Source organism: Saccostrea cucullata, unplaced genomic scaffold (genome assembly GCF_032062105.1).
Source record: "Saccostrea cucullata isolate Sc308-1 unplaced genomic scaffold, CSIRO_AGI_Scuc_v1 ctg11810, whole genome shotgun sequence".
Taxonomy (NCBI): domain Eukaryota; kingdom Metazoa; phylum Mollusca; class Bivalvia; order Ostreida; family Ostreidae; genus Saccostrea; species Saccostrea cuccullata.
In genome coordinates this window covers 1-17,604 of record NW_026921552.1, presented here as the reverse complement: position 1 = coordinate 17,604, position 17,604 = coordinate 1, and the positions used below count along the sequence as shown (strand labels likewise).

At 33.1% G+C, this 17,604-nt stretch overlaps 1 protein-coding gene across 1 annotated transcript; it reads right to left on the bottom strand.

Annotated features, from left to right (window-relative positions):
• Positions 1 to 320: 320 nt before the first annotated feature.
• Positions 321 to 13,346, bottom strand: LOC134260314 (PIH1 domain-containing protein 1-like; the record flags this gene model as incomplete). The annotated part of the gene is made up of 12 exons (XM_062742880.1): positions 321 to 558; positions 3,065 to 3,208; positions 3,745 to 3,832; positions 4,023 to 4,106; positions 4,294 to 4,387; positions 5,438 to 5,581; positions 5,797 to 5,914; positions 6,251 to 6,318; positions 6,419 to 6,488; positions 11,361 to 11,411; positions 11,536 to 11,791; positions 13,077 to 13,346. Coding segments are annotated over 12 exons (1,426 nt in total), but the record flags the coding sequence as incomplete, so codon positions are not given.
• Between the last annotated feature and the right edge of the window lie 4,258 nt (positions 13,347 to 17,604).

The following is a 17,604-nucleotide window of genomic DNA, read 5'->3' as shown; positions in this document are numbered from 1 at the left end:
TGGTGTAATGTTTGCCTTGTGTATTATTTGGTATGGGTGTATTTTTTTTAATTTAAGAATAACAAGTAACGACAGGTGGCTGTGGTTGTAAGGTCACATTCTATTTTTTGATTAACCTCATCTCCATACTTTACATAAAAGAGCCAAGTCTCCTAAACTAAATTTATTTCAAAGTTTCTGAAAAGAGGGATTGTCATGGATACCATGTAACACATTCAAAGTACATCGTTGTTATTAATTAAAGCTGCAGAAGTTGCAATTGCCACTCTTTTGTTTTAAAAAATCCTTGGTGTGCATTTTTATGACAATGACAATAAAGATGTTTGTCAATAAATTTACTGAGAAAAAAATGCAAATTCAATGAGTTCGATAAGTTTTCATCACAGATATTGCTGTTTTGGGTAACTGACACACATTGGACAGCAGCATGTAAAGTCACAATTTTATTTTTTGAGGAAGTTATGTGCACTCATTGAGATCTTTTTATATAAGCCGGTGAATGGCCCCAAGATGGGATGTTCAATTTTCTGGCTGAACTGGTAATGTTAAAGTAAGAATCTGTAAGAAAAAAAAATATTCTCAATATTTTAGACAACATTACATGGTACAAAGATTTCAAACCATTTAATGTAAAAGGTCTATTTTAATCTGAAACTTCTTTGAAAACCAATGACTCCATTAGTGAAGTATCCAAATGCATACCATTACCAAGATACATCAGATTAAGCTGCAGAATTAACCAGTATATATGTTTGAACATTTCTTTCTACAAATAATTTGAACATTAAAACTTTTTATTTATTCTGCTAGGTACAAAACATACTGGTACTCTAGGATTTTCACTTAAACCCCTGTCACACCAGGGCTGCGTCCTCACGCGACTGCATGCATGGCGTCCTCAGAAAATACAGAACGCCGAGGTGATCGCAGTAGAGTCTCCTACAGCGCCGTGACAACGCGGCGAGATGTCCACTGAATGCCGTAGGGTCGCGTAGGGTCTCCTAGAACGCCAGGGGACGGCGATCACTTTGGGCATGCACAAAGTACGCGCTGTGTGATCGCGGTCTGATAAGAACGCAGTAGAAACGTAGTATAATCGCCGTAGCAGCGCGGTGAGATCTCCAACAACGTAGTGAGAGCTCCGTACGAACGCCGTGAAGACGCACATGATAGTAGACTGCACTTCCACGGAGACCTCACGGAGATGTCGCGGAGTCCTTGGAGATGTAACTGCGTTTTACCGCATTTTTACGGCGCTTTTAATGAGATTTATCGTCTTGTGATTATTTCGACTGCGATTACACGGCGACAGCACGGAGTTGTCACTACGATCATTGCGCTCCCATGGCGTTTCTACAGCATCTGTTGTGCTTTCACGGCCTTGTTAGAGCGTTGTCAGCCAGCTCACAAAACAAGAGCAATGAGATCATATTTGATCAGCAATAATTCCAACGTATTTGTTGCACTAGGAGCATTTAAGTGAAGAAAAAAAAATGGAAGAGAAAATTACACCAGAACTTGTACTGTTGTTTCACTTAAATTTTGTAATAAACTTTTCGGTGTGTTTATTTTTTTTTTTACATTCATAATAAAATCAAAGAAAATCTAACAACACATCTGAACCGATAAAATTGAAAAAAGAAGTTCAATCATAAAACTAATTAAAATTTAGTACTTAATTATTTGAATAGAATATTTTTAATTACTAAGAATATTTCTTGGCATGATTAGAAGTCTTTTCATCGTGTAACTTGAATCTTTAAACAAAAATGTTTTACATTCCTTCTGAAAATATATCAATGAGTATAGAACGCATTGTGAACGTATTATGAACGCAGCCAGCGCAGTGAGAACGCCGTGAACACGAGGTGAAAACTCCTAACGCGCCGTGAAAACTCCACGGAAGCGCAGTCAATCGCCGAGAGATCTCCCTGGGACTTAGTAGAACACCACGAGATCGCCGTAGAATCGCGTCTGTCGCCGTAGGGACGCCGTGACATCTTCATATTTTGAAAATTTTACAGAAATTTGTGCAAATATCCTACGATTACACGGCGATTTTAAAAATTTAACAACGCCGCAATGATTCCGTGTGAACGCAGCTTGTTGTGACAGGGCCTTAGATGTAATAAACACCTCTTGATTTTTTCAAAGAGACAGAAGTATAAACATCTCTGGCATAATTTCCCAGCTTCAGTAGACTTGAAATTTTGTTTTGCAATTACATGTATATAAACTTGTTTTATAAAAGACTTTCTCTAGTAAGTAGTTATACAGTAAAGACTTGAACTCTCCCTTGTTTAACAATAGACTTAAACTTACCCTTGTTTTACAGTAGACTTAAACTTTACCCTTGTTTTACAGTAGACTTGAACTTACCTTTGTTTTACAGTAGACTTCAGCTTACCCTTGTTTTACAGTAGACTTGAACTTACCCTTGTTTTTCAGTAGACTTGAACTTACCCTTGTTAAAGGAATGAAGCTTATTTCAACTTTTATTATAAGATATAGCATAACTTGGGGCAGTATACACTACAGTAAACTGCCCAGAGTTATATCATATAATACATATGTTGAAATAAGCTTCATTCCTTATAATTTAATTTTGACAATGAGACAACTTTTCCTCCAGAAAAAGGCTTCAAATATAACATTTAAAAGTAACGTCAAGCAGAGTAATACGTTTTTGATGTAACTCATTATGACGTAGGCAAGTTACGTTATGCAAAAATGGATAAAATCTTTTATCCAATCATATGACGTGTTCCAACTAAAATTAATGATTTTATAATAGAACTGAACTTATCCTTGTTTTACAGTACAATTGAACTTACCCTTGTTTTACGGTTGAACTGAGCCACACAGTCCTCCTGTACCAGACTACCAGTAGAGAAGGTAGGTAAATATCTAGGTAGTACTTACACTTGTTTTACAGTACACTTGAATGTACCTTTGTTTTACAGTTCACTTGAACTTACCCTTGTTTTTCGGTTGAACTGAGCCACACATTCTTCCTGTACCAGTAGATAAACTTACCCTTGTTTTACAGTACACTTGAACTTACCCTTGTTTTTCGGTTGAACTGAGCCACACAGTCCTCCTGTACCAGTAGATAAGGCAAGTAAATGTCTAGGTAGTACTTATTGGATCTTGTCTCCAGGACCAGTCTGTCCTCTCCCACGTCAATAGTTAACGTGTTGGCCATTTTCTGTCAAAAATTTAAAATAATTAACACAGTTATTTCTAACAAAAGTGCAAAAAATTTGAGTTTGTACATAATGACATCAATCCAAACTGGATTGATTTTAAAGTCAATGGGAAGGAAAATAACTTTGTTGTATGCATCACTTCAATATAAGCATGATTGCTATAATCATTTTCACTGTAATTGGTGTACCTAAAAAAATTAACAATACACTAGCTGCAGGTCTATAGCTAGCTGATCCAAAAAAATTGGATGGACGACCAGTGCCACCCTTTGAAAAAATTTTATATTTCATTATAAGCATGTTTGGTATAATCATTTTTACTGTAATTGGTGTACCTAAAAAAAATAACAATACACTAGCTGTTGGTCTATAGCTAGCTGATCCCAAAAAATTTGGTGGACAACCAGTGCCACCCTTCGAAAAAAAATTATATTTATTGTGCACAAAAAAGTGCAATACAAATACTTGTATATTATATACGAAAAAAGATACATGAAAAAAAGCTTTATATGTACAAAATTGAATATATACTAACCACATGTGGAAGACTGATTTCAGCCACTAAGAAATCTGGGTGACCTTCTGGTGGGTCCTGTATAATACGGAATTCTGGTTTCTGACCTCTGTCAATGGCAGATTAACATGTACATGTAAGTTTGTAAAATCAGATAGCTATATAAAAAGAATTTGAAAGAGTATAGATCTAACATTCAAGTGTGAATATGCACTAGATCTTTATATATACATGTATATTTTTAGTCAAAGTTCTCTTATAAATAAATTATTTTCATGTTAAAGTAAGTCAATGTTTACCTGGCTTTGAGTTCTTCTTGAGATAGAGGCTTAGGTGTGTCCATTTCTTGAATTAATGGTTTTCCTATTCCAGATGTTGACTGGCTGTAACAAAAACAAAGGTACAAAAATTAGACTTAATCAACTCTCACAGTGAGGTAGAAAGCACCTGTTAGCAAGCACCTGTCTTACAACGTGCAAGACATGGTTTGCTTTCGTAGCAATAAGAAATTTATTCTGGATTCTCTGCATTGACGAGTTCCCTACCCTACGAGATAATTATTTCCCTTACTCCCCCATTTCCATGATGACTGGTTTTGACTGTGTCCTGACATTCTGTTCCTGGAGTCTCCCTACACTTTTCCTGTTCTTAAGGATTACCCAGTCTGAAGAAAGAATGTAAGGAATAATTACGTCTCAAGTAAACAATATTGTATGGACTAGCAAATTCCTCAGAATTAGTACTTTAATATTCTTGGTATTTTGATTGCTTTTATATGCGCTATATAATTTATGTACATGAAATTATTTGATTTTCTCACTGATCTTCACAACTGAGGAATGAATATTATTATGATTTATACATAATCCTTACCTACAGTCAAAAATATAGATTTTCCCTTCTAAGCCTTTTGACATGATACCCACCTCTGGATGATACTATGGAGTATTTTTCCTCCAGGACTTTTGACATAATAGCCACCTCTGCACATAGCCACCTGTGCACAATGCTGAGGAGGACTTGTCGCCTGCGTAGCGCAGTGGATAGAGCGTCTGCTCTAGATTGTTAAAATTAGGAGTTCATCCATAGGTCGCTGGTTTGAATTCCACTGTGGGATGTGGAGACTGGTCCTTCGGATGAAACTGTATAAACCTAGGTCCCGTGTTGCAGTAGGTGCTGGCACGAAAAAGATCCCTCCCTGCTCAATGGCCCTGAGTGACGAGTATATGACAAAATTTGCAGCTCTTCACCAGCAAGTGGTGGTGTATCCATATGAGTGAAAAATTCTCGAGAGGGACGTTAAACAATATACAATCAATCCTCCAGGATTTTAACAAGATACCCACCACTGGACTGGAGTATTTTTCCTCCAGGACTTTTGACATGATACCTACCTCCTCACAATGCTGTGGAGTACTGTAAACCAACTTTTATTTGTGTGCGAGAAATATTCACGAGTTTTCCAACCAACTTAACCTCGTGAAAATTAATTGCTGTGAACAAATAATTTTGCTTAGTATTTGTAAATGATGTTTCCTCTGTCACTAAAAGTAATCGTCACAGACTGATTTCAACCCTACGAATCACGAATAAAAGATGACGCGAATAATAGTTGGTTTACAGTATTTTTCCTCCAGGACTTTTGACATAAAAACTCACCTCTTAACAATGCAATGGAGTATTTTTCCTCCAGGACTTTTGACATAATACTAACCTCTGGACAATGCTATGGAGTATTTTTCCTCCAGGCCCTCCAAAGTCACAGATAAGAAGAAAGTTTTAAAGATTTCACTGTCCTTCATCTTCTCCATAAAGCCTGGGTGTATCACAACATCATAGGCTATACACCCTTGTCCACCTGAAACGGATCAAATTCAATGGTGGATAAAAAATTTCCAATTTCTGAAAAGTGAATCAAACATCTTTTTTTATAGTAGGGCTTAAAAAACTCAGAATCTATGTACACATGTATTTTAATGCCATTTCCTTATAGTTGAAAGTTTTAGTAAGCTTTATAAACATAATCAAAACTTGTAATTTCATCAATTCTGGAATGACACAGAGCTTACTTACTTTTATCTATCTCTGCATGTGGTTCCCCGATACTCATTGGAACTCGGAATCCAAATGGATCCTCAGATTCCAACAACTTTAGCAATTCTTCTTCAGTAATGTCCTTTGGCTGTGGTACCTGTAAAATATAACACAGAATGCCGATCCTTGCAAGTACAGTTTTACATATTATCCAGTACAATGTATTTTGTTTCATCTTTCATTTGAACTTTTCAGTTTACCATTTTTAACATGCATCTAAATTGTAAAATTGTCCATAAGTTTGAACCCAAAAGTTTTAAAGATAGAAATGGTAAACATAAAAAAAACTGGTTTATTCCAAATTCTTGCTAAGCAAATGCAAATAAACATGTTCAAGTAATTTGATAACTTTAATACATGTATCAATACAGCTTGACTTTTATTATAAGCATGAATCTTGTAGAAAAGTTGTTATTAGCAAAATTCCACTTACATTTTCTGCTTGGCACACATTTATGAAAACCTTCTCACCATTTTCTTTCTTTGTTTTCAAACAGAAACCTGGAATACAATGTAAATTGGTACAATTAACCCATTTAAATTTCACATTACAATTGAAATGTTCACTTAATAATTCATAAGAATATTTATAAATCCATACCTGGTGTGGGAACTACTGTTGTCCAAGAAACTTTTTTATCTGGATCAGTGCCAATGCCATCTTGCAGTCCCTGTCGAAAAAAATTACAACTGATAGGTGCTTCCTATAGGTGCTTACACAAACCATAATTTGAAATATATTTAAGATTAAATTTTAAACTAAATTTAACATGCATCTTATATGCTTTATAAAGCAAAGTGATTTTCATTCCCAATAGCTTTAAAAAATGTAACAATTAGTACATTAATAATGAAGCAAAGTTGTCTGTCCCCAGCAGTTTGTTAAAGCATGTTTTATTGTAAATAAAATCTAATAAAATACCGATTGCAGAATAAGCTTTTTCATTAAAGCTTCAGTTTCATCTGTGTCTGGTTCCAGCATATTTGACAAATGTGCTACATGAAGTCTTTGAACATATCTAGTCATGTAATGCAGATTTATTTAGTAGTATTTGATCTAAAATAAAGTGGGAATGTTTTAATTTCACTGTTAAAATGAGACAATTCAAATATAATCATGGCAGTAAGTACAACTGTATAAACATGGCCAGTAACTTTATTTGAAATTGACATTTTACTGAGCATAAAAATCAAAATTTATGTTCCACATTACCTATGATTATGAATCCTTTTTTTTTTTACTGTACAAATATTCGTAAAATTTTACTTAGATTTTACTAAAGAGTCTCTTATGAATATTCCTTATTGCTTTTAAAGAATGCATTTACATATGTGTTAAAAAAAACTTTTATATATCACTTATTTCCATTATCATACAGAAAAAATATTCCAAACACATGTAATACTCATTAAATGAGTCATTGGAGACAGTCACAACTGGTTTAGGACAATGGAAGCTGCCATCTTGAAAAAAAGTCTAAAAGTTAAAGCGACGCCGTGGCGCAAAAACGGAAAAACTAAGACGACAACTTTGTGTTCAGTTTTTCAAAACATTGGCTTAGTGATCCGTGTAATACTTAACAATTCAAATTTTTAGAATGATTTAGAGTTTTAGAATGTTAATATATTAGTTCAAATTTCTAAATTTCAGAAACTCAGACTGATTTGGTATATTGAAATTTAATATTTTAGTACATTTTAGAAATTTGAATTGTTTAGTGTTACAAGGACCAAATATCCAAAATATCAAATTTCCAAACCCTATTTGAATTTTGAAACTATGTCTGTAACAATTCAATATTCTGAATATCTATTTCCTTTTTTGTTTTATCACAAGCACTTTTGGCATTCATTTAAAATTCAAACCTGGTTTGGAATTTGATACTTTGGATATTTGAAGTAAAATTCTAAAAACTCAAAGTGTTTTGGTTATTTGAAATTTGCATGTTTGAATCAAAATACCAAATTTCAAAAGATCCAAAACGTTTTGAAAGTTGAGATTTAGAAGTTTGAAGTAAATTTTAAATAAGAAAAAAATTGAACTAATTTTAACATTCAAAAACTCTAAATCAATTAAGAAATTTAAATTGTTAAGTGTTACACGGACCCTTAGTCCCAACACATTTTTTATTGTTAAGAAAAAAATAATTTGCCCCCCCCCCTCCCAATTTACCAAAAAACCGAGGAATATATAGGCCTAATGTTGGAACATTTGGAAGCATTCAAAATGTTGCACAATCCCTATGACATGTCAAACGTTTGCAATATTCGATTTTTCTATTTGCATTGCATGTAAAGTTTTCCATTTGTATTCTAAAATTTTTGTATTGTATAGTTCTCTATTTGCTTTGTATAATTTTTATTTGTTTTATGTGTGTTTTATCATGTTTAATATCTTACAATGTATATTGTAAAACTTTCCAGTTATCATGTTTATATTCTGTTTATTTTATTTGTATTAGTTTCCATTTGTATCATTTTCATCTGTAAATTATTTATACATGTATATAATTTTTATTTTTACGTGTTCAATAATTTTACATTTGAATTGTATACTTATTTGTTTTCATAAATAGAAAAAATAAAATATTCCAACCTTTGACATGCATTCTCAATAGCCTGATTTTGAAATGCTAAATTTGTGCCTGATCTATCATTCAACTTCGTTTGACTTATGTGAGGGACTTCTAGATATAATTTTGCTCCAGACACTGTAATGTTTCCGAGAATTCCAACTCAAATAAAGGGGACGGACTTCAATTTCAGTGTGTGACACACGGGGGTACAAATTTTAGTGGAGGCCGGAGGAATTTTTATTTTGAAAATAGGTCAAACTCCTAGGTCAAGGTAAAGGTCAAACTTGTTGGTATCCCAGAAAAGATCTTTTCGCAAGAATTACATATGTGAAGTATGAAAACCTTATAACATACCGGTAAAAAGTTTTGGCTAAGGTTAAAACTCCTAAAAAGTAGATCAATCTGTCAAGATCAAAGGGTCAAAGTTGTTGAAATCCAATGAAAGGTCTTTTCGCACAAAATACATTCGAGAAGTATGAACGTCCGGTAGCACCAACCATTTAAAAGTTTAACCAAAGTAAAAGTGTGGTATTTTTGAAAAGTAGGTCAAACTCCACGGTCAAGGTTAATAAATCAAATTTGGTGATATGCAAAGAAAGGTCTTGTCACAAGTGCCTGTGGTCGAGATGCAAGGAAGATATATACTTCTACTGTTTTTCATTGTACCAGCTACTTTTAAGGTTTTAGATGCTGCAATGTCAGCAAAGGAATGACAAGATTAATGTTTTTGGAGCAGGTTAAAAAGGTTTTTGTGGCAGGTATCATTTCCAAGTAACTATAAGGCCCATGTTGTCCAAACTTAATTGTACAGTAATACCTCTACGTATGCACACTACTTGATGGATGTTGGATATGACATATATATTTTCCAGATGAGTGATCAGGTTTAAGATTTCGGAGCAGGTTTATTCTAAAGTAACTGTTGGCCAAACCTTGACCAAATCTTTATGGTGACATATCTTAGTATGAACACTACTTGACTTGCTTTGGATTTGCTGGCTTTGACCTTCATTTTTCAGATGAGTGACCAGGTTAAAACTGTCGTAGCAGGTTCATTTTAAAGTAAAAATTAAGGCCTATTTGAACCAAACTTACAAGGCTAATGCATCAAGGGATGAACACTCTAACTTGTTTCAGAAACTGGATTTGAATTACCTTTTCTTTATGAGTGACTACCAGGTAGTTTGACATTTTGGGATAGTTTCTGCAAGCTCTACTGGATCAAAATTGCATAAATTTTGCTTTTCAGGATGTAAACTTCTAGAATGTTAAGTAGAAAATTATTGGACTTTGCCTTACTTAAAGATAACATTTGTAATGGTTCGCTTTGTAGTCTCCCGATTACCTATAATGTTTCTGAAACCATAAATGTAGAATTTGATGCGTGTTTGAGTGTATGTGAGGGAAAGTGTTTGGATACAAGTCCTGTTTACATAAAAAAGATTTGGAGCTCTAAATCTGTCTTGTATCTGGACAAGTGAAACACGTGACAGAGAGAAAATTTTAATTTAATCAAATTTAATTAATTCCTTTAACTATCATTAGTTAGTCATTCCAGTTTTAATGAACGTTTTTGACAAATTTAATACAATGTAAAAATACAGAAAATGAATATAGAAAAGATAAATAACTTCATATATACTCTATAAGTGTAAATGTACATCACAATTTAGATGATTTTAATGATGACAACAAACTCGAACAATCTTTACTTTTTCACAAGCTCTCCATCAAATATTGCAGATTTTCTAAAAGTCTATACACACACTCATTTTTTCTTGCCTTGTACTGACAATTACCAATAAATCACTGAATTTCGTGCATGGACTTTAATTTTCATACCCTTAACAAAATCTTAAAAGAATTAGGTTTGGGCTTCATTATGCCATAAAAATTTCATGTTCTTAAAAAGTTAATGAAATTGATTTTAATACGAGTTGAGAAGATGAATATGATAAATCATTCAATAATAAGGAGGACAATTCTGAAAATATAAAATCATTAATATTAATTTGGTGCATTTCTAAGTTTTCAGAAAAGCTTCAAAATGACTTATTTATGTGCTTCTTTTCCTTTAGAAAAAAGTGTCTGTCACCGTCGCCCGCTTCAATTTTTTATATACTAGTATTGCGTAAAATGTTTTGAAAATTTATTTGTGTTCGATGCATGCACTGTTTGTTTTCTGAAAGAAAATTCCGCAAAAATCGATGTTTTCTGTAACTTTAAAAAAAGAAAATGCCTGAAAATACACACGTTCTGACATCATGATTAGCATTTAGGAGATTATTTTGGAAAAATAAACGATTTGTATATTTTTACTGCGTGGAATTTCAATAACTCAAAAACGATAGAATTTTTGAAAGTCTCTTTCATCAAATTTCAATTTTAGAAAAAATACAGGGCAATATTTGTATTGAAACCATGCCTTGGTCTTTGAAATATGTAGCAAAAGTTTCAAAAAGCAACAGAAACAAATACTTTTGTTTTGCAATTTTATAATGCAATTTGCCTACTCCTTTCCTGACAATATGTGTATTTTACATGATACTTTTTGGTCTTTATCTGTGTTTTTTTCATGTCCTTGTGAATGTCTTTTGCGTTTGCTTTTTTATAGTGTCTTGATGTATTTCTATCACTATTCTTTTCTTTTTCTTTCTCCATTCTGCTCTGGGAGTGATTGAGTAATTATGTATAGTTTGGATACAACTTGAGATATGGTAGGTCGAACCTCAGGATTTCTATGTACACATGCTCTGATTAAATCGACTATATCACCTTCAGTTTCTTTTAACTTCTCAACAAATAAATTATCTTCAATAGGTTTCCTATTATACAATTCCCATAGCAACAGCCCAAATGAAAAGATATCAGAGGATTTCGTGGGTAAAATGACTGCAGAGGGATCTCGAAGTTCTGGAGCCAAATATGTCAGAGACTCGTGGGGGAAATTTTCCGGAGAGAACCAACATGGTTTGAATGTCCCATTTCAAATATCACAACATGGTTGTTTTCATCAACCTAAAGCAGATATAAATGTAGTTATTAATATGAATAACTGAAGGATTAAAAAGGCTCAGGTTGGGCTGTTTTTTGGCATTCGGTCGGGAGAGGGAATACAAAATAATTAAAATGTTCAACATACCAAAAAACTCGAAAGTTTCACAGCTCCATGTATAACTTCATTATTGTGCAGAAATCGAAGGCCTCGGGCGGCTTCTAATGCATATTGCAATTTCGTTTTTTCGTCTATCAGATTTGACTCATCCAAAACTATTTCCAGACTACATTTGTACTTTTTTATTACAAATTGTAGCGTATTTTCTTCCTTGCACACCGCAGACCCATCGTAATGCACAAAGTACGGATAATCTTCATCTTCTTTCTTCATTGATAAGTGCCTACAATATAACAAGTGTCTCTTAAGATCATAAACAGGTTCAAGTTTCTACACATATTTGAAACATGAGTATTTAATCTATTTATATTTGTTAAACAAATACGCACATGTAGAAAAAATGAGATACATGGGGTTCTTTCACAATATCGGCTTAAGACATTGTTTCTGACTTTAGTTAAAGGCCATTTTTGTATCATGGTAAAATATTGAAAAAAAAAAAATAACAGTATAGTTTAACCAAACCTGTATCAAAACTAGTGTCAAATCTGATAAAGATAGAATGAATACTTAAGGTTCATTGATACTCTGATAAGAGAGATAACTCTTAATGACATAAATGTCTATTATTTCTTTATAGATTTCCAAAGTTGAAGTCGAATTTTGCCCCGCAAGCTATGCTATAATTGTTTGTATTTTACTTATAAAAAACATTTCTTTTGGAAAATCATTAAGGTTCAAGCAAAATCTTATATGAGTGAGCAGAGGGTTTATGAACCTTAATGTTAAATACATGAAAGTTGAAATTAAAGTTATCGTTATAAAAAGAATAACATTATCTTGAAAAAAGCTCTCACTTTAATAGGTATATTTCTCGAAATATTGAGGAATCACACGGTAAGGCAACTTCCTCGCTTGATGAATTTACTAAGAATTTTATTTCAATTTTCTTAACAGCCATTTCTTTTCCACTGTTGTTTCCGGATCTAATTGTTGCAGCAAATACGTTTTCTAGTAGTTTTTCTCCTAGTTGAATATCAGATGGAAGGAAGTCATTTTTCATGATTGAATCAAAATATAAATTCCAAAGTTTTTTTGTGATTTCGTTAAATTGTTCAAATACTTTCGTGCAATTTGATGGTACAATCGATGATCTAACGCTTCTTTTCTTGTTTTGGCTTATCATATTCATAAGATCATCTTTCTGTCGTCCTAATTCATGTACGATCTCGTTTAACTTGGCATTGATATTGTCGTCCATTCTTTTTACAACCTTACTGATGAGGGTTTTCTTTGAAATACTGTCATTCTCCACTATTGATTTTACATATTCAAAGACAGCAAAAGCAGCAACACCTAATCCAACAGGCCAAAGAAATAAAACCGTCAGGGGAAAAATAAGCTTTTCACTTATGTTCAAGGAGCTTCCGGAACTGTTGTCTGTTGGATGAAATTTTCCGTATAAATGTTCTTGCTCAATTTTTCTCATCATCCGTTTTAGCAAATATTTTATTTCCATCTCCCATTTCTTGAGGCACTTTTTGATATTAGATCCAACGCTTTTATACAATTGTTTGACATCCCCAGAGGTAAGTTCGTCCTTTTCAGTGTTCTTGTTTATACATTCTTCCAATTTCTTTTCGTATTTCTCTTTAATGCAATTTATTTCCCTTATTGTATCGGAATCTTTTGATCCTAGATGATCTTGTAGATAAGAATGCACAATAACAAGTGATTTACGGATGCTATCATCAATGCTATCGTGGTCATCCTTAGATGTCCATTTCTTTCCAAATTTGATATATGCAGTTGTGCTTTCTAACAAGCATATTAACCACCTTTCAAAAAAAGGAACACATTATTTAGTTTTTCCAAACAAAAATGTGCTAAAAATGCAGATTATTTACCCATTTCGTTTCCGTGGAATGCAGTTTAATTCTTCTTTTTCTAAATTTGACCGTATAGTATGTTAACATAACTAAATACCGAATTAATTTAAAATTTGACAAATTGTTTGATTAACATTTTACACTGTTTTCCGTAAAATGCATTAAAAATAATTTTTAATTAAGTTACCACGAATGTCTACGTACATGCAGTGTTCCTCCAAAAGAAGACGTTCAGCGTTTAACAAGAAATCTTTGACCCTATTTTGAAGTTTTACCACACAAGAAGAGTTGATTTTCATCTAAAAATTAATTTTTTTTTTTACTATATAATAGGTTATAACAGAGCTTCCACTTTCACTCACATCTGTAAAAGGGCTAATTATTTTATAATCAAACAGATAAAAACACTTTATAAAGCGCTAAATATAATATAAAATTACTCTTACGCTAAATACAAGTATAGATAGAGGCCTATAGGCATAAAACAAAAATTAACGAACACTAGGACCAAAAATACATGTCAAAGCCATGTTATAAGCTAATTTAAATCTAAAATTTAGAAAGAAAAATCAAAACTAAACAATAATAATGCTTTTGATCTGCAGAATGTTCATGGTAGATTTTGGTCTTTAATTCTGTTACATGTAGACACATCATAAATGACATATCCCACTGTATACTAAAAAACAACGTTTTTAAAGCGTGCATAAAATCGAATTTCCGTGACATTCTAGTGTATATGAAGCAGAAAGGTTTACAAAAAACTAAAAATTAACACTGCACACTGAAAAAAATGTTACGAGTATAGTTCGAATTTCCTCGACAATACATTATATAGAAAAAATACAGTATCCTTGACCCAAGCGCCTATGAGACACATTACACAAAAGTAATACAAAATTAAAATTTCTGAAATCAAGAAGAAACCAACCTCTCTTATATCCTCGCTGAACATAATTTGATTTTCCACAACCATTGGCCAGCATGTTTGAATTTTGTGGAGTATTGTGTGAGTAAGTTTCAATTTCTCTTCTTTATCTTCCAGAATATATTTAGGGCAGCTAGTACAAAGAAATAAAGCTGATTCTGGGTCCAGAGTTGTGCGTTCCTGGGCAATTGCTTTGGATATATCTGACATCAATTTTTGTAACTACCGTCAATAGAAATAAGTAAAATAAATGAGATTTTATTAACTTTGAAAACAAGTTTGAAAAGAATACTGTAATATAGAGTTACTTTCTTTCTATTGGTATTATAATTAAGCATTGTGTTTTTGTAATTGTTTTTTCTGAGCTACGTGCTTTATTGTGTGAATTATTATTGCATGATGCATCTACAACTACAAACTTGTGTCTTTTTTTTGTCCCATCTTTTTTGCCAACTTTTTAAAGGGGATGCTCACTCCTCCATGGCACCCAATCCCACCTCTAATGTTTCGGAGGTCCGTGTTTGCTCTTCTCTTGTTTTGTATTGTTTTATGGACTTAGATATTGAATACTGTTCGTTATATCGTCATATCCTTCATTTATTTAATCTTAATTATCTTACAAGTAACAGCTTTTCAAAAAGCTTGCCTGACTAATGTCACCAATATCCAAAGAACCTATAAGCTTCATAAGTTATGTTTACATTGGGGGGGGGGGTGTGTAAATTATTTCACTAAATTATAAAGATGTTGCACAAGGCATCATTCATTCATTTATGTTGTATGCTATTCATCAGAGCAATAGAAAAAAGGACATTTAAAAAAAAACAAAAAACATATATATTGTTTGCATCTCAAATAAAAAATGGAATGTACATGTTCCGTTGTGGATTCGAACCCGCGACATAAAGATGAACACCTCACTCTGGAAGTCTAATATGGTTTTAGAGGATGAAGTAAATGAGGGAAATAAACTAATGTAATTGATTTATACTGGAAAGCCGTGGCTATGTAAAGATTACATAAATTAGATTCAACTGCACACAGCATACAATATCACGGAAAAGAAAAACAAGCTACTTTATACTACAATGATCAGACGGATAATAGCAAACAGTACATGTAATCATATTATTAATTGATAGAATTAAAAAAAGTATATATTTTGTTGGCCTGGTAGCATAAGGTACCAAGGGACGATGCCTATTGAGCAGTCTGGATAAAACGAAACTTAAAAAAAAAAAAATCCAGCTTGCTCGGTCTTGTACCCCAAGCAACTAAGACAGCTTGCAGGAGGAAAACTTAATTTGTTGGCCCGACTACTTGGGGCACCAAGGGACGGTGCCTATTCAACAGTATGACAATACAGACTGTCAGTCTTGACTCCAGGTAGCCAAGACAGCCTGGGGTATAAAGGATCCTGGTAAATAACTTGTAATGAAATGTAATGCAAAAAGATACAATTCTTCAGAAATCAGATTCCATTGTTCTGAATCATTTTACAAATTTTGAGTAAGAATTTCAACATTTTCATTGGTCATTAACCATATTAGTATTTGGTCATTGTCCATCTTATCAAAATTCTTACAATATTTTTCTATTATCTTGGCACCTCCCTAACCCTGGTGGTCATGATTTGTACAAACTTGAATCTACACCTCTTGAGAATATTTCCATATTAATCATGCTCTTGGTGTTCCTGAAAAGAAGAACTTTAAAGATGTGTTTCCTTTTATTCCTAAATAAAACTTTGATCCCTAATTGTGGCCTGACCTTAGCCTGAGGTGATGATTTGAAAAAATAGAAATATGTCTATAGGACATGAATGTCCCGCCAGATGTGTATTACTAATGGTACATTAAACAAGAGGCCCATGGGCCACATCACTCACCTGAGTACTGAAGCTAAGAAAAAGTAGAAATTGGTTTATTATTGAAAAGTTAAAATCCAAAAGTAATCCCATGATCAATCATGGATTTGCTTTTCTTCAAAGAATTTTCCCATATATTTCTATGTAAAACTTTGGTCGGCCATTTTGGCCCCGCCCTACCCCCTGGGGTCATGATTTGTACAAATTTGAATCTACACTACCTGAAGATGCTTCCATATAAATATGATGAATTATGAATTTGTCATTCTTGAGAAAAAGATTTTTAAAGAATTTTCCCATAAATTTCTATGTAAAACTTTGGTCGGCCTTTTTGGCCCCGCCCTACCCCCAGGGTCATGATTTGAACAAACTTGAATCTTCACTACCTGAGGATGCTTCCATATAAATTTGATGAATTATGGCTTTGTTATTCTTGAGAAGAAGATTTTTAAAGAATTTTCCTATATATTTCTATGTAAAACTTTGGTCAGCCATTTTGGCCCTGCCCTACCCCCGGGGGTCATGATTTGAACAAACTTGAATCTACACTATCTGAGGATGTTACTCCATAAGTTTCATCTTTCCTGGCACAGTGGTTCTTGAGAAGAAGATTTTTAAAGAATTTTCCAATATATTTCTATATAAAACTTTGGTCGGCCATTTTGGCCCTGCCCTACCCCCCGGGGGTCATGATTTGAACACATTTGAATATTCACTACCTGAGGATGTTAACCCATAAGTTTCATCTTTCCTGGCACAGTGGTTCTTGAGAAGAAGATTTTTAAAACATGCCACCAAATTTTCATTAATTCCCAATTATCTCCCCTTGAATGAGGGCATGGCCCTTCATTTGAAAAAACTTGAATACTCAAGGGTACTTTGTAGCAAGTTTGGTTGAAAATTGGCACAGTGGTTCTTGAGAAGAAGTTGAAAATGTGAAAAGTTTACAGACAGCTAGACAGACAGACGGATGCCGGACAAAATATGATCAACAAAAGCTACTTGAGCCTTCGGCTCAGATGAGCTAAAACTAAAAACTAAAATTTGTATTTGTGTATAAAGTTTGATGAAAATATCTTAAACAGTTTTTTTTAGAATTGAAACTAAAATATAAATAAATTGGATATAGATATAAATTCTCATCAAATTATGTATAAGTGCATGTTAAACATAAAAATGTCTTAAATTATTTCTTAAAACTAAGCAAAATACATATTAAAGAGGAGGGAGGTCAAGGTCACAGGAATGTGCAAGATGAAGTTTTTGATGCAGCTGAATAGCTCTCACTAATACATATTAGCTTATTATGTTTGATAAAAATATCTTGAATGATTTAATTAACTGAAGGAATATTTTGTTTTAAGAAAAGAGAAGTCAAAGGAAAGGTTGTGGTCAAAATGTTGTTCTAGCTA